Source organism: Penicillium brevicompactum (assembly GCF_028827555.1).
Source record: "Penicillium brevicompactum strain IBT 35665 chromosome Unknown utg000002l_segment0_segment0, whole genome shotgun sequence".
Classification (NCBI taxonomy): domain Eukaryota; kingdom Fungi; phylum Ascomycota; class Eurotiomycetes; order Eurotiales; family Aspergillaceae; genus Penicillium; species Penicillium brevicompactum.
This window is the reverse complement of record NW_026623205.1, coordinates 2,549,010-2,564,484: the sequence shown is the minus strand read 5'-3', so window position 1 is coordinate 2,564,484 and position 15,475 is coordinate 2,549,010. Positions and strand designations below refer to the sequence as shown.

General features: G+C 47.2%; 6 protein-coding genes across 6 annotated transcripts; 3 read left to right on the top strand and 3 right to left on the bottom strand.

The window, feature by feature from the left end:
- Positions 1-1,499: 1,499 nt before the first annotated feature.
- Positions 1,500-1,866, bottom strand: N7506_003640 (uncharacterized protein; the record flags this gene model as incomplete). The annotated part of the gene is made up of 2 exons (XM_056952935.1): positions 1,500-1,782; positions 1,844-1,866. 2 exons carry the CDS (start codon positions 1,864-1,866, stop codon positions 1,500-1,502), a joined length of 306 nt encoding a protein of 101 aa, XP_056814627.1.
- A 1,287-nt stretch (positions 1,867-3,153) lies between these two features.
- Positions 3,154-5,099, bottom strand: N7506_003639 (uncharacterized protein; the record flags this gene model as incomplete). The annotated part of the gene is made up of 6 exons (XM_056952934.1): positions 3,154-3,294; positions 3,383-3,510; positions 3,587-3,977; positions 4,094-4,404; positions 4,478-4,671; positions 4,741-5,099. 6 exons carry the CDS (start codon positions 5,097-5,099, stop codon positions 3,154-3,156), a joined length of 1,524 nt encoding a protein of 507 aa, XP_056814626.1.
- Positions 5,100-6,133: 1,034 nt separating this feature from the next.
- N7506_003638 (CVNH domain-containing protein) lies at positions 6,134-6,529 on the top strand (the record flags this gene model as incomplete). The annotated part of the gene is made up of 2 exons (XM_056952933.1): positions 6,134-6,275; positions 6,339-6,529. 2 exons carry the CDS (start codon positions 6,134-6,136, stop codon positions 6,527-6,529), a joined length of 333 nt encoding a protein of 110 aa, XP_056814625.1.
- An 847-nt stretch (positions 6,530-7,376) lies between these two features.
- N7506_003637 (uncharacterized protein) lies at positions 7,377-8,536 on the bottom strand (the record flags this gene model as incomplete). The annotated part of the gene is made up of 2 exons (XM_056952932.1): positions 7,377-7,681; positions 7,741-8,536. 2 exons carry the CDS (start codon positions 8,534-8,536, stop codon positions 7,377-7,379), a joined length of 1,101 nt encoding a protein of 366 aa, XP_056814624.1.
- Positions 8,537-9,846: 1,310 nt separating this feature from the next.
- On the top strand, positions 9,847-11,179 carry N7506_003636 (S8 family peptidase; the record flags this gene model as incomplete). The annotated part of the gene is made up of 3 exons (XM_056952931.1): positions 9,847-10,152; positions 10,220-10,865; positions 10,938-11,179. The coding sequence occupies 3 exons, from the start codon at positions 9,847-9,849 to the stop codon at positions 11,177-11,179; spliced, it is 1,194 nt and encodes a 397-aa protein (XP_056814623.1).
- A 1,330-nt stretch (positions 11,180-12,509) lies between these two features.
- N7506_003635 (uncharacterized protein) lies at positions 12,510-15,455 on the top strand (the record flags this gene model as incomplete). Its single annotated transcript, XM_056952930.1, has 4 exons — positions 12,510-12,619; positions 12,680-13,750; positions 13,821-15,313; positions 15,397-15,455. 4 exons carry the CDS (start codon positions 12,510-12,512, stop codon positions 15,453-15,455), a joined length of 2,733 nt encoding a protein of 910 aa, XP_056814622.1.
- Between the last annotated feature and the right edge of the window lie 20 nt (positions 15,456-15,475).

The window sequence follows — 15,475 nt, the reverse complement described above, 5'->3', positions numbered from 1 at the left end:
CGGATTAAACCTCATTATCCCAATTTCTGACGGCTCTCAGAAATCTAGTGCCGTAGCCTGAACAATTCAATGTATGCGCCAGAACATAGGGGAAAAAACGGTATTCTATTTGGATAACTAAGCAGAGTTATGCCAAAATTTATACTATATTGGGTCTAACTGGGTTATTGTTGGGTTTACTGGGGCCCCATACTGGGTCCGGGTTGTGTCAGGAAGTGACAGGGCTGTGACTCGAACCCACGACCTTGCGACCAGATTCCTGCACAGGAAGGGACGGGAGCCCATGCGTCTGCCTCAGGCAGCACCCCCATTTACGTAGATCCTGCTAGCTGCCCTCGCTCTCTCTCTCTTCCTTCCTCAGTTCTATTATCGTCGTTTCTTGGACCATAAAAGCGACCTTTTCTTTTTGTGCTTTGCCTGCCTGACAGGGTGGGTCCGGATTATGAGGTTTCGACCCAGTACTGGGTTTTGCGGAAGTCTACACTTGCCCATCAACCCGTCCGTGGGTAATGTCGCAGTCTACCTGTAGGTTGAACCAATAAAAACCATACGATCCTAATAGTATCTCAATATTCACGTATGAAACCACGTGATGCGGTATGTGTAATACGCTCCTGGAGGGCTTTCTGGAGATTGTTTTCGGAGAATACATTTTGAATGGCAAAGAAATTCAAAGAAAATCATGGCAGAGCAAGGGAAGGGCCTCGGGGCTTTGTATTTATGTCTTTTTCTTAGGACTGGCATAGGTTCAGAGTGAGTTGGCCCCTATCACCCTAAGGGTGAGAATTGTCACTCCGTTCTCACCTCTCTCACCCCAGTCTCGAGACTTCTCACCTATATCACCCGCACTCACCCTAGAGTGTCGCTTAGGTGCTGGGGGTACATTGACTATTGACTGTGCAGAACATGTGGCTTAAGTACGGCTGAGCGGACGGGAAGCCCTGTTCTTCACACCCTGTGGTCGTATGTGTTTGAATTTGATTGTTAGAAAATTATATACAAAGCAAGTAATGTCAGATCAGGCGAGGTAGGTACTGCGATTTTCGGGACTTGTTGTACATCGGAGTACAAGCCTGGAGCTCATTGCCAATCATGTCTCTTACAGTTACTAAAAATAGCCATGATGTATTGCTTTTCGTCCAGCGTCAAAAACAAACCCCATAGGCCGAAAGTCGTCAACTAGTGTGGATTTTATAAGTGAGTGGCGTGTCGCCGTACGCGATCTACGTTCCCGAGTTATCTGTAGCTGTAACACCAAATTACGCCGAAACTTACGATGTCACCAATGCATGAAAGACGACACAACAGTCTAGAGGCGGTCATTGAAACGAAAATATACACCCAGGAAGTGAGGAAATTCAAGTACAACCTTGGAGGTACGGCCAGAGCAGAAATTACAAAGGATCGGGAAACCATGAAAATACGAGATCTAGCTCTTAGCTGCGATAGAAATTTGATTCTTTATCTCATGACACGATATAATACCAATGACCGCCTCTTCATGCTTGATCCAAAAGCTCTTGGATCTCATTGGCGTCGAACGGAGCAGTTGCTACCTCCTCGCCGCCCCTGTAAAGAACCGTCAAAGGCATTTCATCTGGACTGTGTTGGGGATGAATAAATCCGCTGCCTACGATGATTGTCTCAATGTCATCGCCACGGGTTTCGTCAAATTCGAAGAAGATGGGAGCGAGCGGGGACTCTGGGCCCATCCAGGGAGCCCAGTAATGCACAACAACTGGCTTTGGAGACTCCTCAATTGCCTGGAAGACTTCAGCGGCACTAGAAGAGATGGGAATAAGTCAAGTTGCTTAGGAGCTGAGGGTGAGAGGTTAGGACATACTCTTGGATTTCTCGTACAGGCATTCTGAAGACTATGATATTTGGTATAGGTTCTGGTTGAATGGGTTGCTCTTCGAGGGATTCCAAGGTTGTCGGGAATTGAGCCAGAAGAGATACCTGGGAGCTCAATTTATAGATGATTATAGGAGCGACAGCTGACCTCGGGAGAATCGAGCTACAGAGTTAACCAATTGACAAAGTGCTCCGCATGTTGAGCACACCTAATTTGATTTACTCGAGGGATGGTGGCGCGGACGGATCTGCCCAGGCAAGAACCCTGCCCTAGTGGAGCTGGTAGAGTATTCAGCTACGCCAATAAGTGGAGTTTCACGTCACAAAGTGTGCCATGGGGGAACGTGCAACCTATGGGGGATTCATTTGCGGACAAATTAGTGATGAGGCCCTTAGCGATGGGACGATCGATGATGACACGATCGGCAAATGGGCGATCGGCGAAAGATAAACACATTTGCACTGGGGCTTGGCTATATCTCTCGTTTGCTACCGTTTAATCCACATACTCCAGAGTCCAGTGATTTGTTGAATGAGATCTAGAGCTCTCTAAAAACAATTGATACCTTGTGTCCACGGGTATAGAAACTCTGCTGGAAGTAGGAGAATTAAAGGTAGGGCATCACTTGGCCCTTCAGCAATGGTGTGCTTTATGGTTCAGCTGCCCAGCAGATCGTCAAAAATGTGGGGCTTGATTCGTTCACCTACAGAACTCTTTTTTTCTCCAAAAGTTATATTACAAAAACCCACGGAGTATAACTGAAGTAAAAGGCATCTGGAATCACATCTAGACAGGTCGCAGTCTTCTACCATCATTATGTAAATCGCTGCAACGAAAGGAATCTTAGGGACATGTGTGCTTATAGATGATGAGAACTAATCAATTTGGGCTGCCCAGGTGGGAAGCTCAATTTGACCTGACAGCGCGCTCATGTCACATTTTTTGCATTCTCTGGGCAAGATGGCCGAGTGGTTAAGGCGTTACGTTTAGGTAATCCTCTGTAATCCGTAATGGGAAACCGCGTGGGTTCGAATCCCACTCTTGTCAAATCTTTTTTTGGTCTTCATAGTTTCTGGGTCCAAAATGTTTTTATCCTCGGGCGCTAACCAGGCACCTTTGTAGTTCACTGATAACTTGTCGGTATTGAGTACAGATGAATTCATATCTGTACTCATCCAAGGTTGTGAAGTTTAAGTGCGGCCATGGGTGGAACCTCGGAAGCCGTATCGGTGGGTAAATACAGTTACAGGTTTCCAACGCAGCGTCATGAATGCGCAAAGAACACGCATTCCACGATCCTATTCCACAACCCCACTCATGGGGCTACCTTGCTGCCGTGACCGATCAATGCCCAGTACTGCACCTTCATTTTCAGTTCGGAGCTTACGGGCCCGCACGAACAGATTCAGAATGGCGGCTAGTCCAGCGAAGGCAACACACTGATACAGAGACATATTGTTAGCAACGATGTTTCGAATTAAGAGTCCTAAGACAGCAACAACCATGCACTGCACCATTGAGACCTACCATGACCCATACCACCCTCAACGCCTCAAAGTACGTCTTCCTAACCATGATTTGTTGGTCTGTACTCAGCCCAGCGTTCTGAATCTCCTCCACATTCGAAGCAGCATTGCCTCCATTGAACATGCTGGCTAGAGATGAATTCGAGCCTAGCCGACTTGCCAACCCCCCTTTTTTCGCATTCATCTCATTCTGAAAAAATCACACCACCAACAACAACTGAGATAGCAGTGGACAGCGACCGCACAAAACCCATAGTCGCAGTCACAGCAGCAGTATCACGAACATTTTCAGCAGCCTGAGCCGCCAGGATAGGAGCTTCGATATTCATGCCCACCCCAACCCCCATCAAAATCTGGAAGATGATTAGTTTGGTTATGTTGGCTTCAAATTTGAGACTGATTAGCAGTCCCGATCCAAGGACCAAAAAGCCTTGCGCAATGTACATGACGGGCAGATATTTGCCAGTTCGCTGCATGAATACCTCCGCTGCAGCTGCGGCCAGTGCACATGAGACAATTAATGGAAGGAGGTACAATCCGGATGTCAAGGCTGTCGCGGCCAGGACAGATTGCGCGTACAGGGGTAGGTAATATGCCTGTCCTATGAAGACGTATGAGTTGCACGCGAAGACAACGTAGGGCGCTATCTTTGTCGGCGAGGTAAAAAGCCAAGGGGAATGATAGGATTCTTGGCAATCTTCCATTCATTGACCATGAAAAGCGCCATCACTGCTGTTCCAAAGATCAAGAGACAGATGACTGTTGCGGAAGACCATGAATAGGCGACATCACCGAACTCAAGGGCCAAGAGGACCATCAGAGCGCCTCCTACAATCAAAACACTTCCGGTCCAGTCGATAACCTTGAGACCGGCGGTGATCGGGGTCCGGGGGCTTTGGACTCTCAAGAAGAATAGCAAGACGAGGACCGAGAAAGCGCCGACCGGTACTATAGATTGGGTTAGTTTGGGACCGTCGTATGAAGCGGTTCTCCCCACAATTGATCCAAAAACATCATCGCCAGCTATGAAACGGTCAGCTTTGCTGTCATCTGATTTCGAGCACCACCTGCCTCAGTCTCTCTGTAAAGACACCACCCAGCACCGGTCCAATGGCACTTCCAACGGCCCAAGTCAGTGATGTGATGGCCAGATATAACCCTCGATCCCGCAGCGAGAACATATCACTGACAATGATATTGACCATGATTCCCATACCCGAGCCACCCGCACCCTGAATTGCACGCCCCACAACCAGGGCATTCATTTTTGGCGCAAGCGCGCAAACAAGACTTCCGACCAAAAAGATGGCTACCGCGATCAGCATGATCGGCTTTCGGCCCTAGATGTCGGAGACCGACCCCCACACCGGAGTGACCGCCGCGTACGCTAGCGTATAGGCGCCCCCCACCCAAGTGTAACCGGCAGCGGACTTGAGGGAGCCGACTATGGCGGGATCGGCGGGAGTCACGATCGTTAAATCGAGCGCGGAAAGGAGCACGGAAAGACATAGTGACATCATGGTCAAGGCGATGTTCGCGTTGGTTGGATGAGCAGGCTCTGTTTGTAGCTCTGTAGCATGTTCGGGGCTGGAGGGCGCGCGCGGGGGAGCGGCATCGGCGTTGTCAACAACATTTTGAGCAAATGCGCGGGCCAATGGGGTATGGTTGACATGTTTGCTGCTCGAAGGAATATCAACAAGTCCAAGAGTCTTGGACATGATGAAGGTAGAAGCGACAAATTGTTGTAGGGGAAGGAATGGAAATGGGGATGGGAGGAGCCCTCAAGTAAGAAGTAGCCCCCGGTCATTGTTCACCTGACCTATAGCTTTCTCTCATGTACCAACACAAATCAAAACTTCCAATTTCACATCAATTTAAACATTTCCACACGCTTTTATCACGGAACATGATGGGAATAATATTGCAGGTTACGTTGTGGGTTCAATTAAGATGCTTCGGCTCTCTACTCCTGCCCGCGAAGCAATGCTTACATTTATGCCACAATGCGCCGTGGGCCTATGATTAGCCTAAACATGTAGGAATGCACAAGGTTAAAATCTTCCAGACAGATCTCACAGGGCTCAAACCTAGGCTAGAGTCTTGGACCCTAAGAGCAGCTTCTAACAGGCGCTTTCCAAGGTTATTGAATAAAAGTAGCCCAAGATCTCGGGGCTTGGAGGTGGATCAAGATCTCGTTTTTCTTTTCTCTACATCCGGAGAATTAGAACAAGATGCCGGATAAAGACTTCTGTCACTTCTTTCAAGTAGTTTGTGTGTCAACTGACCAGTTCTGATATGAGAGCCTCGGATGGACCCCTATGGATCGTGTCCTGCAGCCGCAAAACTGTCGAAACTCAATTTTACTACCAGTAAATTTAGGTTCTCCTCCAGGGCTTAAGCTTAGAGATTGAATCTTGTTTTGGATTAAATGACTATCAATATGCACTTTGCCTTCCAGGGTGCTTTCATCCGTGGATCATGAATGTCCCTACCACAAAACTAGTTCCTGGGGCCACAACCTATAGAAAGCGCCTCACTTTTGTCTGATCAGAACAGATGCACGTTTCACCTGAGCAGGCTGCAGGATTCCAAGACTAAGGAGGGGCATGGTCTCAGGTTAGCGATCAGGTGACTTTATTTGTGGTAGGACAAATCCCCCTATTCTACGGAGTATTGAAAACCTCAATCCCTTCAGAATTTCCTCCATTTCACCTCACAATCAAATTTTCCTTCGAAAAGACATACCACTAAAATGTCATTCCACGAGTCCTGCGAGCTTATTCGGGTTGAAGTCCGCGATGATGGTACATGGCTTCTTGCCGCCGCTGGAAATGGCAACGACGAAAACGTTCCAGCTGAGCTGAGACTTGACGACCATATCGGCAACTCGGATGGTAAGCGTCGTTTGTTTTCACCATACATATTAAGATACTAACCGAATACTTCTGTGTGATTAGGTTACTTTACTTGGGAAGGTGAACGGTTCACCGAGTCCGCCGAGAATATCGATTTGACTTTCCGCGATGATGGTGTTTGGTTGGAGGCAGATCTACCGGAGTTTGATGGCGGGGAGAGAGGTCGCCAGGGGATCAACTTGTCCGAACATATCGAGAACCAGGGCGGTGAGCTTGTGTTTGTTGGATTTTGAATGTGTCAAGAAGCTGGGCTTCAGTATGCATAAATCTCCAGTGATCATACAGTAGGAAGATCCATGGACTTGAAAGTTTGGTTGCAATAAGCTTTAAACCTTATGCCAACCTTGACTTTAGGTTGCTGAGCAGACAGTATGCCCTTACCCGCACTCTGTGGTTCTATTTGCCGGTTTTTCAATTGCAGAAAATTCTATAAATTCACTAGCGCGTGCAGTCACACGTGGCTTTAGAATGCTGAACTTGCTCCGTACAGTGCTACACGTATAACTAGTTCACCCTCTTAAACTGAGAAACCAAGTCAACGGATGAAAGAATATTTCGGCATGATCCTGGGATGACCAGATCTCATTTCTACTAAGGCTTTTATTATCTGAATAATTCGTGTCTGAATACATCTTTCTATTTTGGGAATAGTGCCCGGGAGTGCCGCACGTCAAACCATGGAACCCCTGTAAATCATGCAAACCATGCAAACTGATGCATTGATGGGATTCATGCCTGACATATCAGGCCTAAAACCGTTTCCCTTATAGAGGGAACCTGGGGCTTTCCTCTTCATGGACGCCTGAATTATTGGTCTGACTCCTGAGAGCCTGATTTTGTTTTTACCCTCTGTTTGAGAGCAGATGATGTCTTGCTACTCCTCAGAGGGTGAAATTCCAAAATCCACCCCATACTCCATGCTCGTTCGTGGATCACCATCTTCCAACCACGACTCTTCTTTTATTTGCCTGGCCAAGACGTCAATTGCACTCATATTCTCTAGTCTCTCTTTATCCCACATTACATACCCACAGGACCGTAGCCCATTTCCTCCCATAAAATCCCAGAGGGAATCTCCCGTTATATTGCTGTAGGTTCCTCCCCATATGATGTCCATGCAAATGGAGAATACACACCATCTACTCGGTCACCCAGGAATGGAAGTGGATCTCGTCTCTTCTCCTTCAAATCTTGATCCGAAGGTGCGCAGCGACGTCGTTCTTCCTCAGCCCCCATCCCCTTAAGGTCATCTCCAGTAAGCAAACCCGTGTGGAGGCAAAGCTTGGCCTGCATGATTAAGACTAGTTCAGAGTGATCCGTGACCCGAGAAATAATTGTGTGAAGCAGCTCGAGGCCCTGCGTAACCATGCCATTCAAAAGGCCATCTTCTGCGACAGTGTTAGCCCCCAAAAAGGCCAAAAAGAAATATGAAACTGATACTGACCATTGGAGTCGAGATCAAATGAGCCTTCTGGATCATCATCTTTTCTTATTGCATCAAATTTGGGGTTTCTTTCATCCACATCCCAGCGAATTTGATCAAAGGTCTGCCTGTATATCGTCTCGGAGAACAGATAGACACAATGCATTTCTTCAATTTCCCAAGGCTCAAAGTGAGATGCATGTATGGTAAGAAGATCGATGCTGCTGTATCCGGAATAAAATGGCTGATCTATCCCTTTATGTGGTCCGATGCCGAATAAATTGCACCACAGCTGTAAGTGATAAAGGGCACGGATTATGCGCGTCTCTTCACTTTGACTCAAAGAGTCAGAAACACCGACCGGGGATGAGTTCGCTTCATTGACCACAGTTCCTTTGGCAAAGTTTTCCAGAGCCCAAGCACTGTACCGATTGACTAGAGGCATGACAATCGAGGTGTGAAAGAGCAGGATCCAGATGATATCATCCAGAGGAAGGCTTTTTTCGATAAAAGAGAAGCTAGGCAGATCTTGACGATGTTTGTATGATTCAAGAAGTGGGGTGATAGACTCCCGAGTTCGAGTTTGTGCAAAGCCGGCAGTACTAGATTGACAAACCAGGCTGGCCTCGATGTTAACGCTGCCTAGGAGTTTGTCGACGCATTGACTGAGCAGCCATTGACGGTCCAACAGATACTGCTCATGATAAAGTGGGGAATCATGGACAAGGGATCCTAATTCATTGAATTTCATCATGGTGAGGAGATGGCGCCGGACCTCTGGAGGGAGGGCTTCCAAGGGGCTGCTGATTGGTGACATTTTGGCCATAGAAATAGCGAAGTCTTGCATCAATATGTGAGAATTTGAGAGTTGAAAGATGTGGAAAGAGAAGGTCAGGGGAATGGAGTCCAAGAGTGAGGTTCTGCGCAGAAATTGAGATAGCCCCTTACCCCGCTGATTTACGATGGGGGGAGCTTTGAACCCTGACAACGTTAGTGGTTTACGCGCCCATACACAATCTTTCGCTATTCTTATTTCAAACGTATCTTCTCACTCCCTGACATTGAAAATGAGTTGCCAACCAGTCCTTTTGAATTATCCGGTTTCAAGTTACCGCCTCAGCAGCAGAGAGCCGCAGTAATCAGAGCTGTGGAGATGAACTCAGCAGGGCGCCAATACGGCCGGATTAGGAAGTGAATGCTGTTTTCTGAAGATGTGTCCAATGCTTGAATTCCTATACTCCGTACTGTACGAACTGAAGCTAAAAATGCTACTTTTGGGCATTATCACGCACATGAGATGTAGCGCGGTTTCCACATTATAATATGTTGAGTGGTTTTGATTGGACTGTTATTTTCCTACCTAGACCATGGTTCTACTTAATTTGGGGTATATCTATAATTAACGCAATAACCCACATCAATAAAGTTACACACACTAGTAAATATCGAGATAGCGCAAAACAAAGCTATTACTTTGGCATTCTTTATCACAATTGTGCTCTGCATGCACTAAATTGCTTGGCTTCATGTGTGAAATACGCCTTTTCGCAGTAGCTCTCTAGCCAAGACCCTTCATCATCTATTCGGACTACCGACGGGCAAAGAGTCGGAATCGATTTAAACCCCAGTCGCCAAGATTCACGATCACACCTTCTCCGCTAGAATCTTCAGCACGAAAATTAAATGCCTCAACGAATTGATGTGCCCTGGAGCCCGCAATCCCCCGTGGGGCATCTTTTGATAGCCATCCGGGACTAGGTTTGCTATAGACAATCACCGTTTCTGCACAGCTTGCGTTGGAGATGGGAGCGTTACAATCTTGATCCCTTGGCACCTTGGCATTTCCTTGGTCAATCAATGAAAGAGAAATCGTTGGCTAAAGCGATGAGTTACTCCGTTCAATCTACTGATTCCCCGTCGGGGCTGAAGATATCTCATCATTCTCATATTCAGGTGATGATAATAGAGATGGAGTGGAGACCGGAATACCGGCGGCGATGAGCGTCTCTCCAAACCCTCTTTACATTTAAAGAAGAACTTTTTGTCCTGAAGTTGAAGGTTTTGTTCAACATCTTCCAGGGGTTTCAGATCACATTCTTCAGATCTATATCATTTCAAACTACAATCATGGGTTTCCTCAAGGTCCTCATCACGTCTCTTGCGACTCTAGCAGTTGTCGATGCCGGTACTCTTCTCGCCGCCAGTAATGCCGACGCAGTCATTCCCAGCTCCTACATCGTTGTCATGAACGATGACGTTAGTACCGCCGAGTTCCAAACGCATCGCGCCTGGGCTGCAAATGTTCATGCTCGTCTTTCTCGCCGTAAGAATGGCGAGACTGGACCAGGAAAGCATTTCGAAATCAATGGTCTGAAAGGATACAGCGCTACCTTCGACGAGGATACCGCCAAGGACATTGCCAATGACCCAGCAGTATGTTCCTTCATTATCAATCCTGACTCCTCGGGAGCTTTTTGCGATCTAACTCGTGGAAATCTAGGTGAATTACATTGAACCAGACATGATTGTGAATGCAACCGCAAACGTTGTTCAATCTAATGTTCCTTCATGGGGTCTTGCTCGCATCTCTAGCAAGAAGTCTGGTGCTACCAACTATGTGTATGACTCCACTGCCGGTCAGGGCGTCGTGATCTACGGTGTCGACACCGGAATTGATATCTCACACTCCGACTTTGGAGGCCGTGCTAAGTGGGGTACTAACACCGTTGACAATTCTAATACCGATGGCAATGGCCATGGCACCCACACTGCATCTACTGCAGCCGGTAGCCAGTACGGTGTTGCAAAGAAGGCCTCTCTCGTTGCTGTCAAGGTCCTTGGTGCCGATGGTTCTGGCACTAACTCGGGTGTTATCGCTGGTATGGACTGGGCTGTTAAAGATGCAAAGTCTCGCGGGGTCACAGGAAAGTCTGTTATGATCATGTCTCTTGGTGGCGAATTTTCGAAGGCTATGAATGACGCCGCTGCCAATGTTGTTCGATCCGGTATCTTCCTATCTGTTGCTGCCGGAAATGAAGCCGAGAATGCCAGCAACAGCTCCCCTGCTTCTGCTTCGGAAGTATGCACTATCGCGGCCTCTACCAGCACAGACGGCAGTGCTTCATTCACTAACTTCGGATCTGTTGGTAAGAGCTCCACCTCCCCTTTGTTTGAAAAATTTTTCTAGTCAAAGCAGCGTACTGACAGTACTACTACAGTGGACCTCTATGCTCCCGGGCAAAGCATCACAGCTGCATACCCCGGTGGTGGCTCAAAGACCCTGTCTGGAACCTCCATGGCCGCTCCACACGCTGCTGGTGTTGCTGCATATCTGATTGCTCTTGAGGGCGTGGCGGCTGGGAATGCTTGTGCACGCCTTGTCGAGCTTGCTACCTCGTCTATCACCAGGGCCCCTTCTGGCACCACGAGCAAGCTTCTGTACAATGGTATCAACGTTTGATGGGTAACCTCATAGCGTGGCGGATGAGTTGACTATGGCCCCGTTGATGGCTATGTTGATATTCGGAGACGGCCTGCTGCAAAGCAAATGGAGAATATATCGATGCTTGTTAGACGTCACAGTCTGTTGAATGATTCAACTTAACTTAGTCTTATTGAAGTCTGCGGAGAAATCTCATAAATTTATTGAATATGGTGATAACTCAATAAATTCTTAGGGTAACGAGAATTTCCAAGGCTCAACGCTATTGTTGAGGGTTCGCGTGGTTTAGATAAGTTCTCAAACTTCTAGTATTTGTGTCCGGAGCTTTTGCTGAAGCCCGGCGCCTTTTTTCTATATCAGGAGGAAGATGAGGATTTATCGAGTAGCCTCGAGTGGGACGATATTGGTTTAAATACTGGGAGCATCAGGTGGAAGTGGGACACATGGTGTGCTCATAGATCGATAAAGAGATTTAACGAAAGAAAAAAGGAGAGGCTAGCACGGAGTATACCTCTGGTTATGAGTGGCGCAGAAGGGGGAAAAAGAGAGAGGGTGAGAAGCATACTGCATTGTATGAGAACAGGCTGATCTACAGAGGAGAAGCACAAATCGCTTCAAAACAGTAGATTCTGGCTGTGAAGCAAAAAGACCGACTGGGGAAAAGAAGGAAAAGAAGGAAGAGAGAGAGAGAGAGAGAGAGAGAGGTATCTAAGCAAAGGGAGTCATCTGACCTCCCAACAGAAGGAGAGAGAAAAGAGAGACAAAATGCATGCATATGAAGCTTGTCTTTCTTTCTCTCAAGCAACCTCCGTCACATGCTGAAAGTGGTCATCTCATCGACCCAAACCAGCAATTCCAGCCACATGGAAAAACATCACCAGTGTCCTAAGTGACAGTCAGGCCATTGTTTACAGATTGTATGCAAAATTAGCCCTTGGCGCACCTGGGTGCCGAGGAAGAAACACCACGTGTGACTTGTTGACATTGCCACAGGGTCCGCGACCGGCATCACAAAAGAGATGACAAGAAACCTTGAAGCACCATCTTTCTCGCCCGTACTCCGTAAACTTGCTGCTTTCATCATTAAAACCGGAGAAATCGGATTCTTAGTTGACAGGGATTTGACAGGGATTAGCCAATCCATCCAGATGTTTGAATGACCCTTTCGCTTAAGCTAATGGTGCGTGGAAATATTTCCAAAAAAGCAAAATGAGCCATCAGGCAGACCAGCAGGACAACTGGCACAGCCCGACACAGCCCCAACTTCGCCCGACACTATAAATCCACTCCGGGCAGTCATGGTGAGGCTTGGATTTGATCTCCTTCTGTCTCAAACGAAACAGCAGATATGAGCTTTGGCTTCAGTATCGGGGATTTCCTCGGTATCATCAAGGATATCCATCATATTCGAAGGGTTTTCAATGGTGCGCCCGCTCAGTTCAAATTTCTCAACGATGAGTAAGGCCTCTCATACTTCAGGCGTGTTTCGCATCACCGTACTGACTTGAATATTCATAGAGTGAGGAGGCTCTCCATCATCATACAGGACGTTGAAACGTACATACCAAACGCAGCACAGAAAGACAAGCTCGAACAAATCGCAAATGAGTGCAAAGAATTAATCCAAGACATCTGGACGGTGATTGGCAAGTACAGAGAAATAGGCCAGAGTTCCAGCATCAAACATGCCTGGAAACGCCTAAAATTGGACCCAGAAGACGTTCGAGAGCTTCGGGATCGAGTCTGCAGTCTCGTTGAGTCCCTCACTGCTATCAATGTGCGCATCACTCAGGATCAAGTCCAGGAGCTTGTCAACTATAAGAATGAGGAACAGCATCAGAAATACCTCGACTGGCTGTCATCAGAGAGCTTCACGGCTGATCGTGGCAAGCCAATTTACCAGACAGGGACTGGGAGGTGGTTCATTGAGTCGCCCGAATTTCAGACTTGGATCCAGAATCCGGGGCAAACGTTGTTCTGTCCTGGAATACCTGGAGCAGGTAAGACCAACATGGCATCTATTGTTATAGATGAATTGGATCGCCGCCATGGAAGCGATCCTAGTGTTGGAATTGCCTACGTTTTCTGCACCTTTCGCTATTGTGATCATCATCGTCAGTCCCCCGACAATATACTAGCAAGCATGATTCGACAGTTGATATGGAGACTTCCACTACTTCCATCAACGGTTCAAATGTTATATGAAAAGCACAGAAAAAATGGCTCCAGGCCTTCATTCAATGACCTTTCCAAAGTTTTCAAAGATGTCGTGCAAACCGCTTCAAAACAAGTGTTTATCGTGATTGATGCACTCGATGAATGCGATCCTGCCAGAATATCTCGCGTTCTGAGTCATATTTCTGAGACCCAGGCATTTGGGAACTTGAACTTGCTGTCAACTTCAAGGTCTGTCCCCGCGATCGAAGCGAAATTCCAAGGACATCCATTTTTAGAGATACGTGCAACAAAAGTGGATGTCATGGCCTATCTCAAAGCTCGGTTGGAAGATTGCGAGGACTGTGCCTTGGTTAGAAGACCGGCTCTGCAAGAGAAGGCTTTGCTTGTCATCTCAGACTCTGTCAAGGGAATGTGAGTTTTCAAAATCTCGTTTCCAATCCATCAACTCAATCACAATTTCCAATATCTAACCCTGGTATAGGTTTCTACTGGCGCAACTCTACCTGGATTCATTGATTTCGGCCCCTAGAGCCAAAGAGATAATTTTTGAACTAGAGAGGTTGATGACTAGATCAAATCAGACCGACCAAGGGAAAATGGCTTTTGACAATGCTTACCAAGACATAGTGGAACGCATCAACAATCAGGAGCCCCGGCGCCAAAGATTGGCCAAAGACACATTATCATGGGTCATCTGCGCCAGACGGCCACTTACTACCTTGGAGCTACGTACTGCTCTAACGATAGAGCTGGGACAAATGGAAATGAACGATGAAGATCTGTATGATCTTGAAGACATAATCTCCTCGTGTGCAGGACTCATCACCGTTGGGTCCGACGGAAGAAAGCAGGTGGTTCAATTGGCCCATTATACGATGCAAGAATACTTCACAAGACATCAAGAATTGTTCCTCCCGGAAGCAGATCAGACCATCGCAACAGCCTGCCTTACCTACCTTTCATACCACTCGTTTCGTCAAGGAATGTGTCTGAATGACACGGCATTCGAAGCCCGTTTGAGTCAATATCCGCTTTACTCTTACGCCGCCCAACATTGGGGCCACCATGCCCGAGTGCATTCGACCATCGATGATCTCTTATTGTGTTTTTTGAATACAAATAAAGTGGTGGATGCGAGTGTTCAAGCTCTTTTCGCCTTGAAAGATGACCACGGTTTTGGAGACTATTGCTTGATGATTCCATTCGGATTTACCACATTCTATCTAGTTGCGTGGTTCGGATTGGAGAAAGTAATGCAGTTTCTTATCGACAGGCGTGGGATTTTGTGCATCAGAGACTCTCTGAAACGAGAACCACTCACATGGGCCGCTCTGAATGGTCATGTTTCCGTTGTTAAAATGCTACTTGACCATGGAGCTGCGCTACTTCAGCATGACGAAGATGGTCACACGCCAATTTCTCTAGCAGCGTTGAACGGCCATACTGAGGTCGTGGAACTTCTCTTGGATTATCATGTCGACCCAAACCCCACGGATATTGGGATCAAGATTCCTTTGACAGAGGCATCTTATCGAGGACACCACGAGACTGTCAAACTTCTTCTGAATAGAGGCGCACATCCGGAACCAAAAAGCAATTACGGCAGAACCCCTTTCCAGTGGGCTTGTTACAATGGCACAATTGAGATAGTTCGGATCTTACTCGATCACTCCGCTGATATAGCGAGAGCTTCTGGTGTGCCCAGCGATCATTGCATTGATATTAACCGGAAAAATGATCTAGGAAATTCCGCTGTTTCCTATGCGCTAGATCATGGCAATCATGATATCATTCAACTTTTGAGCCAGAAAGGCATGTTTCCACAACAAGATTCTCATATTGACGGCTTATTCTCCAGCGGGAGCCCTGATTCTATAGGAGGCAAAGACACTGCCACTCTACCACAGATCGGACCCGCAATTGGCTGGCCATTCATTGAAACACAGAGCGTCTCTACCAGCCAGCGCAAGATTTGTCAGTCGATTTTTGAATGTCCACTGTGTACTCAAGGGCCATTCACCGTGGCTAAGCTTCTTCTAAGACATGTCCGGGGGCAGCATTGCAGAATAAGGACGTGGCAGTGTCCATACCCGGCTTGCAACAAATCGACCAGTAGGAGGGAAAATCTTGATAGAC